Source organism: Talaromyces marneffei, chromosome 6 (genome assembly GCF_009556855.1).
Source record: "Talaromyces marneffei chromosome 6, complete sequence".
Classification (NCBI taxonomy): Eukaryota; Fungi; Ascomycota; class Eurotiomycetes; order Eurotiales; family Trichocomaceae; genus Talaromyces; species Talaromyces marneffei.
This window is the reverse complement of record NC_072353.1, coordinates 3083050-3099699: the sequence shown is the minus strand read 5'-3', so window position 1 is coordinate 3099699 and position 16650 is coordinate 3083050. Positions and strand designations below refer to the sequence as shown.

Genomic DNA, 16650 nt, shown 5'->3' with positions numbered 1-16650 from the left:
AAACAAAGGTACAACTTTTGACAGGATACAGTTTACAGTTCCACAACAGGGCCAGTGTAGATATGGCGGGCACGGAAAACGAAATATATCATGATCAAGAACATGGTGGCGCCGACTCTGAGAATGGCCCAATTTATCTCTTCCACTGTTGGGTTCATAAGACTTGGCCAGAAGCTGAAAAAGACCACAATAGCAATATATACCACAGCGAGCGCGTTGACCACAATGCCGAGTACGCCGGGGCAATGGAACGGCCCCTATACTAACTTTGCTCCGGGTACATTGACGAGTTCGTCCTCAGAATCACTGGATTGGTAGATGTAGCCTTGGACTCGACGAATAAGGAGCAAGGTGGCAACGACGAGATACGAAAGGTAGATGCCGGACACAGCCAACGACACGACGTCGTACATGGCAAGGGTGGAGCCGATCTTAATCAGGCCCAGAAGTGTAGAGATAGTCACTGAAAAGAGGATGGCGTTGACCGGTAAATGTCTTGTAGTGGAAACCTGTTGATTGTAGGTTGGTCAGCACTTTTTTTTCTCCTTCCTTTTTTCCCCTCAGGGCAAAAGAATGAAATCTCACCTGTTTCCACCATCTCCATCCCGGTACCCCCCTGTCTCTCGAGAAAGACCAAAGCTGTCGAGATGCTCCGGTCAAAAGACCCATGACGGCACAGCCGTAGAAAATTATCACGATCAAACACATGGCTATTGTGCCAGAGAGGGAGTTTGTTGCTTCCATGAAGATGCCCATAAAGTCATAGCCAGTGATCTCGCGCAACTCCCCACCATGGTCAGGCTCAGCGCAGAACAACATGGCAACTATCATACCAAAGGCCGAGGCAGCTATTGATTGCAATACTAAGCATCAGTACCCTAGGAATCACTCTTTCGGGCTTTGCGATCTCTTCCGCCATCTGATTGGGATTGTTAAAAGAAAGATTTTTGTGAAACGTAAACAGTACCAAGGAAACAAGGAGGGGAAAGGGAGCAAACCTACATGCACAACACCATCTCCACCAGCAAACCCAAAAGCACTGCCTGTCATGCCTACAAACCATGATAATGCCTGGGTAGAAAAGCCTCCCCCATTTTGAAAGGTCGTAAACACCTCTTTTGCGGTGTTTGGTTCGGCCATGTACACGAGGGTAATCATGATGGCGAAGAAACCAAGGATATGAAGAACCAAAACGACCACCTGAATGCGGGGGAGAAGTTTGCCGCCAATCAAGTTGACAGTCAATGACAGACTCAAAGTAGCCCAGATAATCAATGTGTCTTGCCATGGTAGAGCATTGTAGAGTTGGTTTCCAAGGATGGCTAACGATCGGATCATCTGTCCTGTCATGAAGGAGGATGCAGCTAAAGCAGCCTGCCAGCCGATTACAGCAAGCCATCCTACAGGTTTCAAAGTCAGTCCAAATTTCGTCTGTGTGTGTATGTCTTATATTTACCTGTTACGAAACTCAGAACCTTCTGACATTTGACTGGGGCAAGCATGGCTGCCCAGTGGTATTGGCCTCCGGAGGTCGGCGCCTTATATTGGATTGATTAGATGGTGAGCTCACGTTTAATCCACCTTTAGATAGAAAAAGGAGAAAAAGATGACCTTACATTGAGGCCAATTCCGCGAAGACGATGAACATCAAAATGGTGCCAACCCAGGCGAAAATAAACGAATAAATGGCACTGCCGGAGCCGCCACTGTTGTTTTGTCAGGCAAGGACTGCGGGAGAGGGGTAGAGAGAAGATTACTTTGTAAGAGGTTCGGTAAATGTGCTGGACAATGTATCAGTAAATTAGTGAATTGAATTGCTGGAAATCATAGCATAGCATTAGCTATCTCCTACCCAAGAACTGTTTCCCAAGTTCCTAGCAGAGTGCAACTAAAACCGAGAATGGAGAGAACATTAAAGTTTCTCTAATGTAGATGGCAGTACCTTTTCAGTAGAGTGTAAACTACGTAGTGATTGGTTCGGGACAAGACAGGCACACCTTCAAGACAGGCTTTTTGGCGATCCGCTGCAGATTCGCATTGTCACGATCGTAGTCAGAGGCTAGAGCCACCCCGTCTCGACTAGAAATAGGCGTCTTGCTCTTCAATTCGTAGGCCATTGTTGTGTTTGAAGTCAGTGAAGATAGGTGAACACGCGAAGGACGCAGATCTCAGAAAATAAATTTCGGCTGACTGCTAGCTGAAGAAGAGAAAGAAAGAAAGGAAAAGAAGAGGAAGGGGTGTTCTGCGTAGTGATTGATTGGATGCAGGATGGACACCAATTTGTAAATGTACCCAGGAAACTTGGCGACAGCGAGGGGGGCAGAATGTGAGGCATATTGTGTGACTTCGCCACGGAGGTTTGGGAAAAAGGCATTTGGGCGAGTATATTAGCGTTACATGCACTATTTATGCATTCACAGCAATATACGAGTCCATTAAGAAGTGGTAAATTGCAATACAGAGTCCAGAGCATCTAAACTCCACGAGTTGTGACGGGGATTATGGTGTATGTGTTAGTTAATCGAGATGCATGACTACGCATATTTCTGTCCTCCCCTAGACAACTTTTTGGCGTATATAATTAACTGACTAGTACCAAGCTTAGCGTGTAAGGGCTGCGGAGAAATTGATACCAGGTTGTTATGTTACAATACTAGGTATACGTAGTAGTTCAGACGATTTACCATTTTGTTCTTTTCCGTCTACCACCACAGCCACACAGAAAGAAAGGCAAAAAAAAAAAAACCAAGAAGAAGAATGTAACGGAGCGAGGATATCAGTGTAAAACGTATAGCATAGAAAACTAACAAGACGTGAGCTGAAGTAACGGAGCGAGGATATCAGTGTAAAACGTATAGCATAGAAAACTAACAAGACGTGAGCTGAAGAAAAGAACTATCTAACATGGGGATCAGGTCTCTATTTATGCCTGCGCAGGCTTGCTCCGGAGTATGATTCCTGACGGAGCAAGCCTGCAAATCCGTACAAAGATCTAACAACAAAAGCATACAATAAAGCGATAAACAAAGCTCTCCGTGAAGCTATTCCCAGGACGTGAAACTCATAGAACAAAGATCCCCCCGGGATTCATTGGTGTCTTGAAACCTCACCGCTTTCGCCCTCTTTGGGGTGTTAGCCTGGAACGGAGTTGGATCCGTGACAAAGAAGAACAAAAGAAAATGGGCTCAACATCTACCACCAGTTCTCTCGTACTCGAGGAGGCGACCATCGAAGACTTCCCCGCTATCCGAGACATCTGGTTCGCAGCCTTCACACAGCCGGTGATTGGAGCTATTCCCCGACTCTCCGGGTATGCGCCAATGGGTGCTCAACGATTGGCACCTGAATGATTTCAAGACGAGGCCGTTCCAGAAGTACCTGCGCGTGGTTGACACCGCCTTCAGGGACGAACAAAGCCGCCCACGACTCGTTGCTTTTGGCAAATGGGACCTGTCCATGACAGAAGAGCGCGGCCGTCGCTTTCCGCAGTGGCATCCCAGTTCACCTTATGAGCGCTGCGAGGAATTCATTGATATCCTTGAGAAGGAGAGGATGCGTGTAATGGGTGATGAGAAACATTACTGTAAGGATGGTCCGGTCAGTTGACAAAACGAAATAGTCCATAATTGACGTGAATAAATGAACAAAAAAAGACCTAGATACCGTCGGCACCCACCCCAATTATCAACGTCGTGGCGCTGGCTCGATGCTGGTTCAATGGGGTTGCGATCTCGCTGATCGAGATGACGTTTCTGCATACGTGGATGCCAGCAAGGAGGGTGCTCCGGTGTACCAGAAGCATGGTTTTGTAGATTACAGCTTACCAGGCTCTGATGTTGCGTCGTTGGCTCGTCGGAAGAAGACTGCATGATCTTTCTTTCGCATCTCATGTGTCTGAATCTATATTTTCTATTCCTATTAGGCTATATACATTTACTATTACATCAATTGAGTTGGCATCACCATTTTGATTACAGTACAATGTAAAAGACATATCCATATCCATCTAGTAGAGATATACATAGACATAACGAGAGTACCTAGCTACTTCGATCGCTTGAGCCCTGCATGGTACCGTGCGACAATTCATCTTTCTCTTCCCTGATTATGCGCGCGACGCTCAATTGGCTTTGACCATCCCACTCCTGCGTGACAAGGATCTGATCTCGGCGTACCGTAGGAGCAAGGGCTCTGGGGCTTCTGCTCTTCCGATCCTGCGAACTCGTCTGGATTTGCGATTGCACGGTCATATAGTACGACCATGAAGACTCATCTTGGACATTATTGAGCCGGAGCCCGTTGGATTGCATCCAGGAGAGAAAAAGCATCAGTTGGGGCCAGGATGCCGTCACAATACTGACGCATTGGATGACGACGCTGATAATGGTGAGATCGTACATGCGGTACGTCTGGTCGTTCGTATATGTAGATTGCCTCATGAGTATGAGCTCGACCAGGGCTGTGATTACCACACTATACATATGGGATGAGCTTCAGTTTGAACTCAGTTGGACGATCCACTTACAAAATCCTAGGCGCAAAGATACCGAAAAACATCATACGGCGCGAAATCGACGTTTGAATGTTGATAATCAGCACCATTATCTGGGCAATGATGAGAAGATCGGTAGCGATGTTCGAGGCTGCAACAAAATAACGCCATGCTAACTGTACAGGTATTAATGAGTATGGTCTGGTGTGGCTTTGAAGGGGAGACAGTTAAAAAAAGCAGACGCACCAGGCCATTCCAAATATCTCATGTGTGCGGCACGGAGCATTGGAATGCAGTGCCGAAGATGACCACAGTTGCCCAGGCCAGGAGAATGGCCTTGACCGCTCGAGCAATCCATTTATCTCTTATTGATGGCGTTACACTTTAGACGAATAGGACCAGAGATAGTTTTGAGAGCAGGAGACTCAGGATATAGAAAAAGGAAGATGCAAAGAGTGTCTGGCAGCGAGATTATTTAGTTTTGCACAGAGCGGGGGAGAGAGAGAGATGTGAAAAAGTCCTACCTTCATTATTTGGCCCAAGTCACCATCGGAGACATCGGTCTGGTGATCTCCATAACCAGAATCTACCGCCAAAGCTATGCCGATATCCTGGAGGATGGCAAATAAAAGCGACGCGATGATGGCGAGATCATCATGGGCGAGCTTCCTGAATAATCCATATTTGGTCACCAGTCGCGCCGAGACAGATAGGATGACCGAGACCAGAAGCACGAAAGTGGTCACCGCAACGGCAGGTTTGTTAGTCTTGTAGTTGAAGCGCGACCCCATGGAGGCTTTGCTTGATTCGAGGAGTAGATTTGAAGATATTCTCGGTATTCTAGATGCACAATGCGCATGTGCAGAGGTTAAAGACAAGATATTGACCAAACACTACATTTCTGAAATCGCTTCTCTTTTTGTATCTGTGTACGAAGTAGATACTTGCATCCATTATGACAGAACTAGCTAGCCTTTTCCTATCTTTGATCATCCAGGACCCTATCTAGGTGGTCGTATTTGCAATTTGCAGGGTGAGATGTTGTATGAGTCTTTTAAGGTTAGAAAGGAATCAGGGCTGTTCTCTGCTTCCCGTGTTGTGCTTGATTGCTGATTGCCACAACACAGTAGCTCTGCTCCTGTAATCTCGTTTATTCCAACAAATTGGGGAGGAAATCGTTGGATATCAGGCGGTTTCTTTCAATACTCGGCCCATTACACGGGATTTCCGTATCCTGTCATGACAACCGACGGTATTGTCAACTAGTAACTAAATTACTTGGCAGGGATGCAAACCTATCGGAAAACAAATTCGTGTTGTGGCTCAGGGCTACCGCCGGTAAGCAACGACGGCCTGATTTTCGAGTCGATCCTTGTGTTACGAATCAACCTGCATGACGCTAGTCTATACTACGACCAAAAAGGAAAGGTCACTTTGGAATTACGAGCATATGAACCATACGATGACAAGACCAGTGGAAGGATGTCAGGATGAGACACTTCGGTATGGGACACGCACCAAGTCACGTGGAGATATGAATAATATACCATTATTCATAACGATAAGGAACACTACGAAACTACAGGATATCATTGGAAGGAACATCGTAGTATTGTAGTAAAGGACATCGTAGTATGCTACGATACTACGATATGAGCACTACGGAACATGGAGGACTGGATATATAAGGACACTCTTTTACCATCATGTATTTAGTTCTTCATAGCTCTTTAATCTAAGTCACTTGATATTAGACTTTGACAGTGAGAGTCAGCAAGGCATTCTAACTCGTACGGGCACCCGGCTGTATGGGGGATCTCTTCTATCTTAGTTACGTTTAAGACTTCCAGACACCAGTTCGACTATTGTTACTTTGTTTACTCAAGTTACTTTATCTTCTGCGACTCAAGGAACCTTTGTGTGGTTCAACCAAGCCTAGCGTACCTCGACACAACACTGTTTAACTAAGGTGGATCCAGGTCTGTGACACCTTGCCCCAGAAAGAACGCATTCTAGTTAGCTGATCCACACAACGTGCAGGCTATCTGGGATTGGAGCCTTTATTCCATTTGAACTGTGCCGTATGTACTAACATTTACTACGTACGGAGGTTGGAGTCAAAAGTATTGGCATACCCGTGCGCGCTGGCGGCACGGGTACTAGAAATGTATATCATAATAAATCACAACTAGAAACAATTTAAAGGTCTCTTACTCGTCTAAATGACTTATATCTAGCCCTTGTCATGTTGTGCTGCGCTAGCACAAGGCCTCGGTTTAGACAAAGAAAAGAAAAGAACTCGTACGACACACCCCGTCCGTATCATGCCAGCTAGTGTGCATGTCATTCTCGAATGATGTTCTTTGCATAGCAAAGTAGGGGTCCAGTAAGGATGAAACCAACCATCTTTTGTGGAGGGTCGACATGAGAGAGCCCGCTGAAGGAGAGAATCCTACCATGTAGGCCCCGTAGATCCTTAATCATAGCAATTTCATTTTTGTGTGTGATGTGGTTCAAATCATTCAGATATACATACTACGGAGTATGGCCTCAGGAAAACCAAAAAGGAAAATAGAACAACAAAAAATCAGTGGTTGTGCTTTGTCTCAGAGGGTTTTCTTAGCGCGCTGCTAACCAAATGGTAGACACCTCATACGTCTAGCACCCACACTAGATCTCTTAACTCTTCGTAGTATTCCTGCGAAAATCCTTGCTAGAGCCCAGATGGTCTTCTCCCTCTTTACAATACCCTTTCTTGACCGGCATTCCATTGGGTTATGGGCAAGGATGTTTCCGTTCAGAGCTCTACTATCTTAGTAGGCGTCACTAGGTGACAGAATGGATACCCAGTGTTAATTTTAATGGAATGAGAAATAGTAATATGCTTTATGACGCTAATGGTTGGAAATCATGGTAACTTAGTTAACTAGTTGGTTACGTCACCATACTTAACTAACTTGTAAATAAGTAACTATATATATATATATCAGCAAAGCTTCAGATTATACACGAATACACATGACCCTACTTACTTAACAACAGCTACTTAGAGAACATCTTGAGGACAATTTAGACACTTCATTAATAAACGGCGCACACATCATCGAGTTCCGAAGTACCACTTCTAGCGGCACCTAGGTATTCTTAACATCCTGGAGCATCCAGCTGTCTCAACGAAAAGAGAGAAGCCAGGCTGGGATACACCTACCATCCGGAAATGTGTGCATATACTAGACTGTGTAGTCTATGGTCTGTCAATCTGTAGACACTCATGTCACGATGCCAGGGGACATCCACTTTTAGGATAATTGCAACTGCTTGACCTACTACCACCAGTAATCGCAACGTCAGTGAACGTGAAGTTCGAGCAGGAACCGTCACCACACAAAACATAATAGTCCTGCGCCGATGAAGTCGCTGTTCCAGTAACATTTTGGAAAAGCACATCCTCAATGAAAACTCCATTTGTTGGTGTCCCAGTTGGCCCACCATTGAGGTAGTCCTGCTGCACGTCGACACCATAGATGGAAACATCCCTAATTACAATATTGGAATAAGTGATGTTGGCGATGTAGCCAGTTGTATTGTAGTTGGTCTTGATACGGCATCCGTTTTGGGAGTTGATGACTGAGGAATCAGCGAACCGAATGTTCGTTACGTTGTTGTTGCTCTTGCCACCGACCGATCCTGTTTTAATTCAGTAATAACTCTTATACTAGATTAGCAAGGTATTTCATACCGATGCTGAGACCATGACCACCATGGCATTCCACATTTGACACGGTCACGTTATCGCCACTTGTGATCGCCACACAGTCATCCTGATTGTATACAAGGGTTCTCTCAACGACGATATTGTTCGATGAGCTTAAATCAAATCCATCAGAATTATGTGCTGCAGCGAGTCCGCTACTAAGTGCATTGGGAGCATTGCCTGCGGTATTATTCAAAACCAAGTCCTGGAAGACGACGTCTGAGGAACTGGAAATTGAGAACAAATGAGTCGGCCAGTTCTGAATATACAAATTCTTCACTACTGAGTTCGCGGTCACTCTCTTGACCACGATGAAATGGTCCGGCTTGGGAACACCCCCATTGGAGCCTAGACCATCCCAATATGCTTGACCATTGCCGTCAATGATGGCCCCTGGGTTCGCAGTGATGGTGATACCAACGCCACTGATGGTCATTGGGTTGAAACTGGAGGAATTTGTGAATCCAAAGGTAGTTGAGCCGTCAAAAGTCACCGTAGTTCCAGCCTGGAGACCAGATAGATCGATTGCGGAACCGTTTGGAGCAGCGATATTGGATAGAACAATGTTAGTACATGAGGTGACGGCGGATGATATTTGAGAATAATCCGTGCATATGCAAGATGTGGCTGAGGAAGCTGCCATTGGAGTTGAGGTCGTTACAGACGGAGATATCAAAGGCACGGAAACCGAGGATACTGTGGTGAGAGTCAAAGCACTGCTGAAAGTCACGGAAGATGTGAATGTTGCAGCAGTAGATATAGTACTTGGAGCAGAAGATGACGAGATAGAGATCGAAGAAGATGCAAACGTTGAACCGGATGTAGGAATAGTAGTTGTCGTCCAGGTAGATGCCCCGGTCGTAACATCGTTATTATCAAGATAAGCAGTATCTACCCACCACTCATTCTCAAAATGCTCTCCTAGAATAGACCGTATAGAAATTGGCTGAGTTAGCTGTTCACTAAATTTTGCTCTGGAGCCTTGTTGAAGAGCTGATCCAGGACCGTAATTGTTAAACTCTGCCAATGTGACATTGCCAATATTGGGCGTACTCGTTGACCACTGTGACCATCCGGGGGGAGCGATAATGTTCCCTAGGTAGGTCTCTTGAAAGACTACCCGGGCGAAGGAGCCCCAAGGCCGACCGAGGTAGTTGACACCAGCTGGGATGGTGTTGTTGATGGCGGAAACATTTGATCGGTTAATCACGTACCAAGACGGGTTTGTAGCACTGCTGCGGCCTGAAGCAGTGACAGACCCTGCGGCAATAGTACGGATATCAATATTTTCGAACCATGCAAGAGCAGCTTGTCCAAAGATGAAGTCGACTGCACCAACAATCAGGGATTTTGCATAGAGCTGCAGTCCAGTTTCGGCAAGCAGCGTATCTTGATATCCGATCAGTTGACACCCATAATAGCCCTGGCCGGTGGCCTCCGCAGAAACGGCCAAGTTTTGACCGTTCTTGGGAATGTGCCCAAATGTATTGACCACGTTAAGGTTGTAAACTTTGGTATTAGGATTCCACAAGCGGAGAGTTGCTGTAAGATCATCGTTCGTAGTGTTGATGAGAGCAAGATTGTAGGTGATTGTAACAGTGTTTTGCTCGTAGCCTTTCGAATTATGGGTGTGGCCTTGAACAGTCAAATTCGACTTAAGTTTTGGGATATAAACTTGCTCTCTGTACGTTCCAGGAAAGATAAAAAGACTTTGCGGACGGGTCGCTGTACTATTGAGAGCGTTGACACCCGCTTGCACTGTCGAGAATGATCCTGGGTACGGATTTGCGCTATTGTCCACCACCACGGCACCCGGTGAAGGATAGAGCTTAGCCCACGGATCGGGAGAACAGCCATTTGAATGTCCACAGGGAATATGCTTTGAAGGAACTGGCTCCCTGGGAAAGGCTTGTGTGACAGCTAAGTAGGCAATAAATGAGAGAGCAATTAAGCCCAACATCTTGAGTGTGCGGAAACAGGGGAAATGGTATATGGTCTCCAGTCGTAGGTATCATTATCCAATTCTTAGCCCTTAGGACCTCTGTTGTACGGTACCTAGGTAACTAGATAAATTGGATAGATCCTGTTCTAACAAAGCTATATATTCCGGTCTCCCTTCACGATCTTGAAAGTAAACTCCAAGTAGTGCCGACTGTGGGTCCTCATGAAGCCATAGTGATGAATTTCCCCAAATTTGTCTGTCCGATAGTAATTCCATCAATAATATATACTCCTCTAAAGCACTGTCTGGGGTATATATGAAAAGACCCATGATCACCCTATACTTGATTTGCGGAGAATCCGGGAAATGATATATCCACCAATGAATAACCGGGCTGGAGCCTCCTCGTCAAATACCAAACTAGCCACTCTGGTAAGGTCTTGGTACCCCCTGAGCACGAAAAGACAGTCTGTGGTCCTGCGTCCGACAAGCTTTGCTTCCGGAAGGACAAGTGTTGTTGTTGATTGAATACAACGAGATCCTTTAATGTCTCGATAGAGACAAGAGGTATCCGACCAGATCGGATTCTAGATACAATCTCATTGACGGAGGGGCCAAGATGTGTGGAGGTGCCACCCTCCTCTGTGTGTTGTGTGATGTAAGTGGTCTCATCCAGCTGGCGTGCTATACATAGAGTGTCCGAACAGTTTGAATGCGGCTCATCACTACATGTGTTAGAACTACAGAGCTTTGCAACAGTCATCATACATGTGTCGGTGTCTTACAATATGGACTGCAAGGAATATTGATCACTGTACGCCAGGGACTTGAGGTCTAGGATGTGTTGATCAACATGTCCATTCAACAGCTCGGTTGTAATAATTCCATATTCATAGCTTCCAGGAGTGACATAATTCCTTTTGGCACAGTTGTTACCCAAAACTACCCAGAGTGTCCCGAAGTACAGCCAGTTTTGGAGAAACGCAACGGTTTCCTCCGGTAGTGTATCCTGCGAGCTCAGGGTAAAATGTCCAATCCAGCTGATCATACTCTTCTTGACTAAGACACGGCATTTGTAGAGGAGTGTAAGCAGGGTCGATTACTTGTTCATGGTGATCCATCTCTTAATATTGTCAAGTGTAACGGGAAGTTGTTTCGTGCTCATCACGACGAGGGGTAACTCGCTCCATTGGGTACCTATTTGTTGAGCCAGGCAAGCTAGTATAATATACCGAGTAGCGGCCGTCAGTTAAGGTCTGAACAGAATTTAGTTTCGCAATTTTTATCCTTCGTGTGAAGATAGATTCATAGTGAGCAGTACTAAACAACACTCTAGAAAAGCCAATCGAGACTCTTACCGCCATGGAGAGCAGAGTGCGACGGAAATTGGTGGCTATATACAGGCCTGTCTACTTCACATCCGATTCGAAGCTTCTTTATACGCCTTCTAGAAATCATGAAAAAATGTTTAGAAGCTTTAAATAGACCAGTGACATCCAATGCAAGCTAAAATGATATTCCACCAGCAGCAAAGACTGATTTGGATGGCATAGAAGTCCAATAATGAAAAACATGTTGCTTAGACGAAGAATGCAAATGACCGTAAAGAAATACATCAACGTCATAATCTCATATTCTTAGGGTTAACAATCCAAGGGATCTATTATATCAGCTCGAACAACCACAGAAATAAGGCGCGGCGCAGGCAGGACATGTGGAAGTAGAGTCGGCAGTGGTTGTAGATGTTGTAGGATTAGGATTATTGCAGGTATTCGTTGCGGTCACAGGAGCGGGTGTGATAACAACCTGAGTCGTTGTAGTTATAGTGCTCTAGATTCCCAATTAGTAAAACATGATATTTCACATAGAGGGAAGGATGTTGTGCCACGTACAATGCAGGTGATCGGATTGTAACTTGTTACTGTTGGACATTGACATGAGGTTGAAAACGACCAATATTTCGCGCAGTTGCCATTGCAACCATTACCAGAACATCCAAAACAACCTCCGAGACCCCAACCAGTTCCAGTATTCGATCCTCTAAATGAAACATCACCCTGTGCAGCAATGAATAGCTGTGTGTTGCATCCCAGTGAAGCGAAGTTCGATTGAGGTATTGTGCATTGGGCCGTTGTTCCTTCGATATCAATGGAACAATCCTGAGGTGTATTCACGTTATTGTATGGAAACAAACCAGGTGCACGGTTGGTCGGAGCTGTCAGGCCAACGTAAACGTGGATGCCAGTATATGTGTTGCCTCCAGTAAGTGTTGGATAGGTGACTACTACATTGCCCCCTGAGATGTTGATGCAGACCTGGCCTAGAGTTGTACAACCAGGACCTGGACAATTTCCCACACCAAAAGCCAGACAACTTGAGCCAGTTAAGTCTCGGGTATCGAGATTGAAGCTTCGAGCATGGCTTGAAGGGAGGAGAGCAAGGGCTCCAACAAAGGTTTGAAAGAATGTGCTCAACTTCATTTTAACTGAAGTGTGCTTTGTCAAAATTCTAAGATAGATTATGGAGTTTTGAAGGATCTCCTAGTTTGGCAAAACAGTCCTTTTATAACATTTATCGGCTAATTTCCATGCCTCCCAATTCGAAAATTTCTCTTTTTGTACCCATCAACTTCGAACACACAGCAGTAAGTGTGGCGTGACATATCTTGGCCACGCAGTCTCTGGCGTATAAGAATGTCTGGCACAGTTCGATTTCGCTAAATATTACTTACATGCACTTGGGATGATTCATCAACCCGTTCTTACCCAGGGAAAGCGTACCATTTCGGCAAAATTACCCGAATCGAGGCCTCGATGTGTTCAAAAAATCTTAAATCAGAAGTATGTTTTCTTTTTGTTCACATGACGTATCTTTGAGCGCCAGGTAGTTCTATTTTGCTCCTGTTTGCTCATCTGACGAATTATCGTGAATAATTGTTCCATGGGATAAAAAGGACGAAACTCTTGCTTCAAGAGCCAGCCATAATCCCCAATACTAGCTCGTCGATCAACGAGCGGCGCCAATTTTTTGAAAGCCTAGCGCCCTAAACACAACCCTAGCGCGCTGTACCAGTATGTTTTAAACATTCCGGAACGAATTTCAAAACTTTCAATCCATGGTTTTGATGTATTGAATCTTCCGACGTTCATGTCCAATATGCATAGTCACTATCATGTGTCGAAGATAGAAACTAAATGTACAGTATTTAGATATCTGGCAAATATCTATCTGCGCTTTACCGTTTTTCGAACTCTCGGAGAAGATACAAAAATAACTCGGACTACCGGCCGGTAGTGCATCGCTGTAACATGTAAATATTCTCCACTATTCCGGGGAATCCATGCACTCCTCTTGCCACTTGAGATCCCAATCCAATGCTATGTTTCGGCTTTGTTTGCCTCTTTTGCGTACCGTCCCTGCTTGTTCGCTGAATCTTGCTACTAATATGTTACCAGAAACTTATAGCTTGAAGTTGTCGACGTAGTCTTGGACTTTGACCTAATAATGATTTTGCTACCATTGACCCATATGCGTACGTCGGCTTGGTATGTCTACTAACTACCTAGTCCATGCCAAAATTGTCACCCACTACTATCTATTGGTTCGATCTACGATCGCGTTAGTGTTAGAAATACTGAGATAATCGTCCGAGGTTAAAGACCCCTATCTCAACAGCGACTGTTAGCACTGTGTCCCGGTACAATCTCTCATTATGGCAGGTAGGCATATAGTAAATGCCAAAGGCCTCAAAATACCTCGCCGCTCAGTCGTATAATTTCTGAATTCTTAGTTATTATCCTGACTTATTTTGCAAATAAAGAATATGACGAGAGCTTGTAATACGTTGTTGACTTTGTTGACTAAATATGCCGATGCTCTATGAACGAGAACATTCGAGTCGACCGGCTCTTGGTTAGGAAAGTATCTCCGGTGCATATGTCCCCAACTTTTCTTTTCAGCAGTGATCGAGGAGAGAGTAAGCACTGATATAAATGTATCAACTTTGATATTGCCTTTTTTTTCTTTCTTATTTATGTATAAGCGTGTATAGATCTCTCTACGATCCTGACTCATGTCATAAGAAAGGATAACAGGTCTTGACAGTGTCTGGCTTACAAGTATTATAATTCTTCCTTGTGATCGTGAAAATGCGGATAATTATAATATCGCTGTGCAAGCCATTTTGGCTAAAGCTTTGTCATATTTTGGGACTTCCCATTTCGATACTCGTCAAGTCGGCGACTAACTGCTCTGAGGGGACTGGAGCCCTCTACGTGGCCGACCATTGGAATTCCAACTTTGTAACCCATCATATCGACTATTTTCGGAGGAATTTGGCTTAATTTTTCCCAGCTCACTGCCAGAATGTGATTCTCAAACGGCCGTATCCAAGGCTGACAGTATTGCATGTTGAGGGAGATTCGTTCCTCCCCCGAATTGTTTTCACCTCCGCCATGCCAGAGAGTACTCAGAAAGTATACCATACTCCCACTTTCCATCACAATTGGGAATGCCTCGTTTTGAGCAGGCCAGCGGTTTGAGTTCCAGAGATGGGACTTTGGAACAACGACTGTGGAACCGTTTGTCTCGGTGAACGCGTCTAACGCTACCATGACACCCTACAACGTAAGAATTAGTAATTTGACATATCAATGTACTCAAATAGTGAAAGCAAGGTGTGTTATATACTTACCGTTCCAAACGGTGCATGTGGCCGTGGCACTGTGACATGCCCATCATCATGATGCAGAATTTGATGTTTCTCTCCGGATTGAATTGAAATACTGTGAAAGGCGTTGATCAAATATCCTGGGTCCAGAAAATAGTCGTTCAAGGCTAACACGTCTGGGTGTGATACAAATTTATCGAAAATTCTGGACTTATCCAAGAGAGCATATATCCTGCCTGTCTTGTAGCCTTCAAATGCGTTTCGTCCCACTTTGCCAGCAGGACCACCTTGTCCACTTCTTGTCAGTCGAGTCAATTCCTCTTTAGCCTCATCAACCTCAGCTCTACTAAATGCCAGTGGAATTATGACATATCCGTTAACTTGAACCTCTCGGATCAACAACTCTATTCTGGGCTCCCATTGACCTGGTTTAATCAAATTGCGGCTGTGAGATCCAAGCTCTGCTGATATGCTGTCGTAGGCTAGGCCTTTTGTTGACGACATGTCTCAACCGGAGATATATGCTAAAGGAACGATAAGTTGTGAGAAATCGTATCATAAACGAGATTCGTAATGAAGTTGAGAGGTTTCAATTAGAATGTATCCTTGATCGCTTAAGATAATAAGACCTATTAGCGAACAATCTAATTGTCTGAGTTGTCGTTGAGTCCGTGCGTGGCATTGGGCACTCTATTGGTACCTACATCTAACATACATATCCGATTTGGTTAAACATTCGTTTTTAAAACTGATTATCGACCGCACTCCATATTCCGATAGTAGTAATAAGTTAGTACATACGTCACGCCGATTATATTTGCTGCTGGCCGCTATCTAGTGATATTCTATCGAATAAAGCCTTAACGTTGATCAACAAGGGCGTTGTTTCATCGTAGTTAGGCCATATGATAATAAATGGCGAAACGACCTCGAGCATAGATCTTGATAAGCTGGACAGGGATAGGTATGGCAGAGAAAGTCAAGTTAGCAGGTGCTCAATGATAACGGAGACTCAATTGAGCGGCTGGGTGAACTAGTTGAATCTACGTGTCTCTTTGCGCCATGTTAACACGCCCCGCAGATTCAAAAAGTCTCGCTGATCAGGATGAGCCTATCAAAATCCAATTTGATTCATTAACCATTGGGCTAGATCCTTTCAGCAATAGTTAATTCATGAAATATACGTAATTATCGCTCCACGTGTTCTTTTGTGTGTTCGACTAATTCTAGTGCAACAATGGGAATCGCCGTTCAAATAATCTAAGCGAAAGAAATCTTCATGGCCACAAGAATGTACATAAAACACCTTATCTACTACCTAAAAATCATGTACTTTCTAGAAATCGCAAATGCATCTTCTTTCTGACCACTGCAATCAAAGATATATTCTCCATTAACGTTGATTATCGTCATATAGTTTTCCATATGCTTTTCCCCCGAGTATTTCCTCATAAAACCATAATAGAATTGGGGAGGGGATCCCAATGAAAATTGCGATAAGCCAGTAAACTGTTTCCACAAACAAAACCAAGACTGTTGATTATATTAAAGACTCGTGATTTCTATGACCGCGACGCCTTGGAGGAATTAGAATAAGGAAACTTACAATATTGGACTTATCAGGGGCAGCCCAAATCCAACGGTACTTCGCAACACCATAACTGCTGCAATTGGCCTAGCAACAAAGAGTTGATACGTATCAATGAGAGAGCCCTGCACAACCATCAAGTACAACAATCGAACATGCATGCCATATGTGCAGGGGTTTCGTAGATTTCCGTCTACAAAATAGA

The 16650-nt window shown here is 44.6% G+C and overlaps 6 protein-coding genes across 6 annotated transcripts; 1 reads left to right on the top strand and 5 right to left on the bottom strand.

Annotated features, from left to right (window-relative positions):
- Window positions 1-257: 257 nt before the first annotated feature.
- Window positions 258-2117, bottom strand: EYB26_008617 (uncharacterized protein; the record flags this gene model as incomplete). Its single annotated transcript, XM_054267868.1, has 9 exons — window positions 258-509; window positions 586-783; window positions 878-919; window positions 1003-1400; window positions 1457-1538; window positions 1617-1706; window positions 1758-1781; window positions 1853-1888; window positions 1998-2117. The coding sequence occupies 9 exons, from the start codon at window positions 2115-2117 to the stop codon at window positions 258-260; spliced, it is 1242 nt and encodes a 413-aa protein (XP_054123843.1).
- A 1062-nt stretch (window positions 2118-3179) lies between these two features.
- On the top strand, window positions 3180-3871 carry EYB26_008616 (uncharacterized protein; the record flags this gene model as incomplete). The annotated part of the gene is made up of 3 exons (XM_054267867.1): window positions 3180-3310; window positions 3405-3583; window positions 3654-3871. 3 exons carry the CDS (start codon window positions 3180-3182, stop codon window positions 3869-3871), a joined length of 528 nt encoding a protein of 175 aa, XP_054123842.1.
- A 169-nt stretch (window positions 3872-4040) lies between these two features.
- EYB26_008615 (uncharacterized protein) lies at window positions 4041-5283 on the bottom strand (the record flags this gene model as incomplete). The annotated part of the gene is made up of 3 exons (XM_054267866.1): window positions 4041-4473; window positions 4526-4668; window positions 5017-5283. The coding sequence occupies 3 exons, from the start codon at window positions 5281-5283 to the stop codon at window positions 4041-4043; spliced, it is 843 nt and encodes a 280-aa protein (XP_054123841.1).
- Window positions 5284-7766: 2483 nt separating this feature from the next.
- On the bottom strand, window positions 7767-10206 carry EYB26_008614 (uncharacterized protein; the record flags this gene model as incomplete). The annotated part of the gene is made up of 2 exons (XM_054267865.1): window positions 7767-8179; window positions 8232-10206. 2 exons carry the CDS (start codon window positions 10204-10206, stop codon window positions 7767-7769), a joined length of 2388 nt encoding a protein of 795 aa, XP_054123840.1.
- A 1650-nt stretch (window positions 10207-11856) lies between these two features.
- EYB26_008613 (uncharacterized protein) lies at window positions 11857-12668 on the bottom strand (the record flags this gene model as incomplete). The annotated part of the gene is made up of 2 exons (XM_054267864.1): window positions 11857-12018; window positions 12081-12668. The coding sequence occupies 2 exons, from the start codon at window positions 12666-12668 to the stop codon at window positions 11857-11859; spliced, it is 750 nt and encodes a 249-aa protein (XP_054123839.1).
- A 1707-nt stretch (window positions 12669-14375) lies between these two features.
- Window positions 14376-15361, bottom strand: EYB26_008612 (uncharacterized protein; the record flags this gene model as incomplete). Its single annotated transcript, XM_054267863.1, has 2 exons — window positions 14376-14807; window positions 14882-15361. 2 exons carry the CDS (start codon window positions 15359-15361, stop codon window positions 14376-14378), a joined length of 912 nt encoding a protein of 303 aa, XP_054123838.1.
- Between the last annotated feature and the right edge of the window lie 1289 nt (window positions 15362-16650).